This window comes from Cicer arietinum, chromosome 2 (assembly GCF_000331145.2).
Source record: "Cicer arietinum cultivar CDC Frontier isolate Library 1 chromosome 2, Cicar.CDCFrontier_v2.0, whole genome shotgun sequence".
Lineage (NCBI taxonomy): Eukaryota > Viridiplantae > Streptophyta > Magnoliopsida > Fabales > Fabaceae > Cicer > Cicer arietinum.
In genome coordinates, this window is record NC_021161.2 from 8,576,926 (window position 1) to 8,582,736 (window position 5,811).

A 5,811-nucleotide genomic window follows, 5' to 3' on the forward strand; every position below is an offset into this window, starting at 1 on the left:
ATTCGATCGATCTTACAACTAATTTTTAAAACATTGGTCTTTATTTACAATAGTAATAGTAGCACCTATCAGAAAAATAGTCATCTTTTCAATCTTTGCATTAAAAAAAATACATATGTTTATTAAGAAGTCCTGATATTCACGTATTCAAAAAGATAAAGAATACATATGTTTCATTTGAGTTTGAATTTCATTTGGCTTTCATTTTATTACCAAATCTGGCTGGCTCCCCCACTTTCGCGGCAATTTCCCTCTTCTTTTCTCTCATTCACAAATTATTATTAAAAAAAAAAGTAAAATTCGTTAAAAGAACCAAAAATCAATACATAAAAAAATCTCATATTGAGTCAAAAAACTTTATTTGAAATTAAAAATACATTTTACTACTACTTGTTTTGAATTATTCTTTTTTGGATTTCTCTTAATATTTTTTTCTTCCTGTTTTTTACCAGAAACTGCGAGATTCAAAAGAAAGAAAAAAAAAAAAGAAAAAGAAAACAATACACAACACGAATGAAATGAAATGAAATGATTGAGAACAGAGCCAATAAAAAGAAACCAATAACATCGAAACGCATCGTTTCGCTCTCCGCGTTTCGCATCGGAACCTCTCCTTCCCCGACGATTCTCCGGTCACCGTCGCCGACTCTTCTCTGGTCGGCTTAACAACTATCACCGATCCTTTCCGTTAGATTTAGCGCGAACACCTTCGATCTGTTCGAATCTCGGACAAGTTTCTGGATCTGAAGAGTTTTTCGAGCGAAAACGATGCCGTCTCACGCGGATCTGGACCGGCAGATCGAGCATCTGATGGAGTGCAAGCCTTTGCCGGAGGCGGAGGTGAAGTCGCTTTGCGATCAAGCGAGGACGATTCTGGTTGAAGAGTGGAACGTTCAGCCGGTGAAGTGTCCGGTCACGGTGTGTGGCGATATTCACGGACAGTTTTACGATCTCATCGAGCTCTTTCGAATAGGTGGAAATGCGCCTGATACTAATTATCTCTTTATGGGAGATTATGTAGGTTAGTTTCGAATATTCAAATCCTTTGTTATCTATTTATTTATTTATTTATTTATTTATTTTATATTTGGTTTCATGAGCTGAATTTGATGTAGATAGGGTTTGATTTTTTTCTTTTTGGTTTTGGTTTTTATTTTATTTTTTGAGAAAAATTATTGGTGGTTTGTTGTATTTGACTTATTTGTTTGGTTTTTGATTGTGTGATGTTGGATTCGAAGTTCGTATTTTGGTAATTTTTGTTATTATGTTTTGCATTTATATTGCAATAATTGCCTTTTTTATATGTTGGAGCCTTTTTTGGTAAGCGTATTGTTTGTGTTGTTTTTCTGAAATATGGAAATTGCTCGTTTTAGCTGGTTTCATTGGTTTGACAAATTGACTACTTGGGAAGTGATTGTTTCAAATTGTCATGTTTCTGTGTAACTATTGATATGCTTAATACAAATACACATGTACCTTGTTGACGATATTGACACATTTAGATACTAATGGTTTTAGAAAATAGAAGTTGTTGGTCACCAACATGTGTCGGTACTAAATCCTGTTCAGCCTCCTTCCACAACTATTCCATAATCATGCTTAGTTAATTTTTTTGGGGTGTTACACTAGTTTGTTTTATGCTTGTCTTGTTCGTTGTGTTGAAAAATCTCGAGCATGTCTTTGTCTGGGCTCCATATTGTGTTATAACTTATAGCGTTGATGTCGCTGTTGAAATCTATAAAAACCTTTTTTTTTCAGCTCCTTGTTTTTGTTATGTACCGATTTTCTTGTCACCCTCCTGCTTTTCTGCAGGAATGATTGCTATGCATTTTCAAATTTTTGGTTTGGAATTGAAAATCTAGATCACGTTATGGGCTGGTGGTTAATATTGCACCGTAGGTAGTTAGGGTGGGGCAAAACAATTAAGAGATGTGGAGATATCATATAAGTGTGAGCCCAAAATATTGAATAAATTTAAATCATCTTTTTCACTGTGTTCTTCTTAATATTTTAAGTTTGTATAATATTAGAGTGATAGGTGATGACAAAAGGGAAAGATTGTTCAATGTACTGTTGATGGACAAATAAACTTGGAACTTGTATGAGAGGGTTTTATAAGATAAATGTCAGTGCGAAGTGAAGTTCCCTAATATCAAATTATCAATTGTCAGAGTCTATACTTCGACAGAATTTGCTGATAGCATAATTTGCATAAAAAGGACACAAGTGATTGTTCGTTTGTTCTGTTTGTATTGAGGTATCAAAACTGAGTGTCACTACAATAATGTGTAAGAACACTTTAATGATGTTCAGATTAGACTCTTTGCATATGTAGGAACTGCTACAATCTCCTAATGTTGCTGGTTAAATTTATGCAGATCGTGGGTACTATTCAGTGGAGACTGTTTCACTTTTGGTGGCACTGAAAGTACGTTATAGAGATAGAATTACAATTCTCAGGGGAAATCATGAGAGCCGTCAAATTACTCAAGTGTAAGAACACTTTCTTCTCATTCTTTGCTTCTCTCAAGTACTCATTGTTATTTGTGTATGTAAATATTATCATGTTTAAGCTGAAGTTTAGATAATTCCTGCTTAAAGTTTAAGAATAGTTAATGATGAGTATCTCCAATTCGTCTATTCATTGGGTTTGTGTTATAGAACTTTGCCTGTTGGCTCCATCTATCTCAAATCAATACAAAGTTCAAAGGAGGGTTAGGTTAGGAGCCACAACTTGATTTTTGTAATCTTATTATGACACTTTTTCTCACTATCTTAGTATTAAGTCATGATAATTGTGAAGTGTACGGTGAATGGATAGATAAATTATACTTGAATGGTACCATGGGTTAGCTGCATAGTGAAACATTATATGTAGCTTGTGACGCATACCCGAGTGCATGTGTAGACATGAATTATGTGGTTTATGCTTGTGAATACCAAATTATTTGTGATTTAGGAGGATATAAAATTGGAAAAGATGAAAACTTAATCTTTGAACACAAAGAAACATAAAAAGAGTTTTAGTTTGGAAGTTGTTCATTTGTTTCTTACCATTTCAACCATATTCTTCACCTGCTTCAGGTATGGCTTCTACGATGAATGCTTGAGAAAATATGGAAATGCCAATGTCTGGAAATTCTTTACCGACTTGTTTGATTATTTACCTCTGACTGCCCTCATCGAGAGTCAGGTTTGAGTTAAATATTTTCCAAAAGGTTTCTCTGAATTCTTTATACTAGTGTCTAACATCCATATATATTGCAGATTTTCTGTTTGCACGGAGGTCTCTCACCATCTTTGGATACACTGGACAACATCCGTGCCTTGGATCGCATACAGGAGGTTTGTGTGTTATTAAATGGCTATTGTAGCTGACAAGATCTTACAATTGCAAACTATTTGATACTAAGAACATTTTTATGCAAATCATGCTCAAGTTAAAGATATTTTTGCCCCTTAAAGTATGGTATGAAAAGTAATATATTTTACTTGTTATTGCAACTTGCACGCAAATCTTTATTGTAGTTTGTAATTGCTTTCAAGATGTTTTATTTTGTCTATGGTTTATAAAGTGTCTGCATTTTTGTTTCTTTTTGGTGAATCAACTATTTGTTTCAGTCTTACCAGCTGCTCTAGACTCTTTGGATGTATCATCTTTGGGTCAATAGTATTTCACTTTTTTATGTGATTATGTCTAAAACCGTGTTGTAGAGGTTAATGGATGTCTTGCCTGACAAGTGAGAACTGTGCTTGTGCAATATAGGTTCCGCATGAAGGGCCAATGTGTGATCTCTTGTGGTCTGATCCCGATGATCGTTGTGGTTGGGGAATATCTCCACGTGGTGCTGGATATACATTTGGACAGGATATAGCTGCTCAGTTCAATCATACAAATGGTCTCTCGCTGATTTCTAGAGCTCACCAGCTTGTGATGGAAGGATACAATTGGTGCCAGGTGACTAACCTAATATTTTGATTCAGTAAAATTATCATGTTCTTTATTCTCCGTCATTTTAAGGATATATCTATTTTAAGGATACCTATTACGCTATGTATTGACTGTTATTTTATTATTCTTTCAGGAGAAGAATGTGGTGACTGTTTTTAGTGCTCCAAATTATTGCTATCGATGTGGGAATATGGCTGCGATTCTGGAAATTGGGGAGAATATGGATCAGAATTTTCTGCAGTTTGATCCAGCTCCAAGGCAAATTGAGCCTGACACTACACGAAAGACACCTGATTATTTTTTGTAAACTTCATATATCTCTGTTTGTAGTTACTTCTTTCTGCTGTTACTACTGTAGATTTGTCTTTAAGAAAAAGAGGAGTTTCACTGTTTAAGTGGAGGGTTGGTTATCATCAACAACATAATTCTTTTTTTTTGGAGTTTGTCTTCTGCTGCTGCTGCTGTCTTATTTGGACAAGAAACCAATAGAATTGACACAATTGGTATTGTATATTTTTGATAGGAGGAAGCAGCAATAACATGGTATATCTTGTGCTGTAATTTTTTTTAATTAAATCTCAAGTTAGAGAGCAGATTTTTGAGTTCTGACCATCATGTTCGTTTTAGTCTGCATGGTGACAAATGCAGGTGTTGATTTTTACATAATTGAGTGGTATTATATCATATGGGTAGGGTTGGTGGAGACTGTTTCTTCGAGACTCCTGTATAGGGAAAATAATGTTTAGGAAAGAAAAGAAGATAAATAGTTGTCTTTATTGTGAGAAAATTATAAAAATAATTTTTTTTTCTGGTAATTATCAAACAAATTTCTCTGAAGGGTTTTTTACACTTGCGTATAACTGTGACTTTTTCACACTTGCAATTAGTTTCACGTTAGTTATCCTGTACATAATCCTCATCGTAACATTTTTAAACAACTTCAGCTTAAAATAATTTTATGAAACAACTTACACGGTGGCTGAGAGAGTTTTGCAATTTTATTGAGTTGTACGGTTGACAACTTTGGAGTAGTTACTGATCTTCAATACCAATTATTATTAATATATTAATAGTTACTGAGTGAATCTGGTAATTACATGTCATAAAAATAAAATCCTTTAATTACTATATATTCCAATTACAAAGTAAGACAACAAGAAAAGAAAAATAGCTACAGATTGGTGCACGGCTCCATACAGAATGAGAATTGAGAAAAAATAATAAAAATGATTAAGAAAATACCCTGGCAGAATTGAGTAATCCCACAACTTAATTCCAGCCAACCCAACAAATTCTAATATTTAATTTTCGCCTATCCCCTTATGCTTCCCCTGCGTGATATATGTACGATTATTTTCCTTTACTTTCTTTTCAGACAAATATAGTAAAAATTGGTATAATTATGTTAGCTTCTTGAATTTAAATTCAAGATCTCCTTAAATCACCTTCGGTGTCTCTTAATCGAAACCAACTGAGTTTCCTTTACAATTCATTTAAGGATACCTTTTCAGGATTCGAATTCTCTAAAGTGACTGCATAGTTCAATTATTGCGAAGCAATTCAATTTCGATTTATAAGACTCATTATTTTTCTCTACTAGATCAAATAACTAAACCTGATTTAGGTGGCGTCTCTTCTAATTTTATTTTTTCTAAAAAGAAATAAATGAACACCAGCTGCACCAGTGCAACCACAAGAATTCAAGCTCCAATAAACTAACTCTCTCCTTCCCATCTCACTGCACCAGATACTGATATCGTTATGTTGGAGACAACAAAATGAATTATTTTCCTTCTATATATGGGACGTATACTACACTTAACTACGATAGTTTCATTATATGTAACCAAAACTTAAAA

At 33.8% G+C, this 5,811-nt stretch overlaps 1 protein-coding gene across 1 annotated transcript; it reads left to right on the plus strand.

The window, feature by feature from the left end:
- Nucleotides 1–441: 441 nt before the first annotated feature.
- LOC101512685 (serine/threonine-protein phosphatase PP2A catalytic subunit) lies at nucleotides 442–4,545 on the plus strand. Its single transcript, XM_004489891.4, has 6 exons — nucleotides 442–1,021; nucleotides 2,379–2,493; nucleotides 3,085–3,193; nucleotides 3,268–3,345; nucleotides 3,767–3,958; nucleotides 4,086–4,545. Exons 1-6 carry the CDS (start codon nucleotides 769–771, stop codon nucleotides 4,257–4,259), a joined length of 921 nt encoding a protein of 306 aa, XP_004489948.1. The 5' UTR covers nucleotides 442–768; the 3' UTR covers nucleotides 4,260–4,545.
- Nucleotides 4,546–5,811: the final 1,266 nt, after the last annotated feature.

Bases quoted from the DNA above. Each gene is read 5' to 3' on its own strand.
- LOC101512685 (XM_004489891.4), top strand. From the start codon at position 769: ATGCCGTCTCACGCGGATCTGGACCGGCAGATCGAGCATCTGATGGAG. The intron at 3,346-3,766 runs GTTTGTGTGTTA...TGTGCAATATAG, and splicing joins CCTTGGATCGCATACAGGAG to GTTCCGCATGAAGGGCCAAT. The intron at 3,959-4,085 runs GTGACTAACCTA...TTATTCTTTCAG, and splicing joins AAGGATACAATTGGTGCCAG to GAGAAGAATGTGGTGACTGT.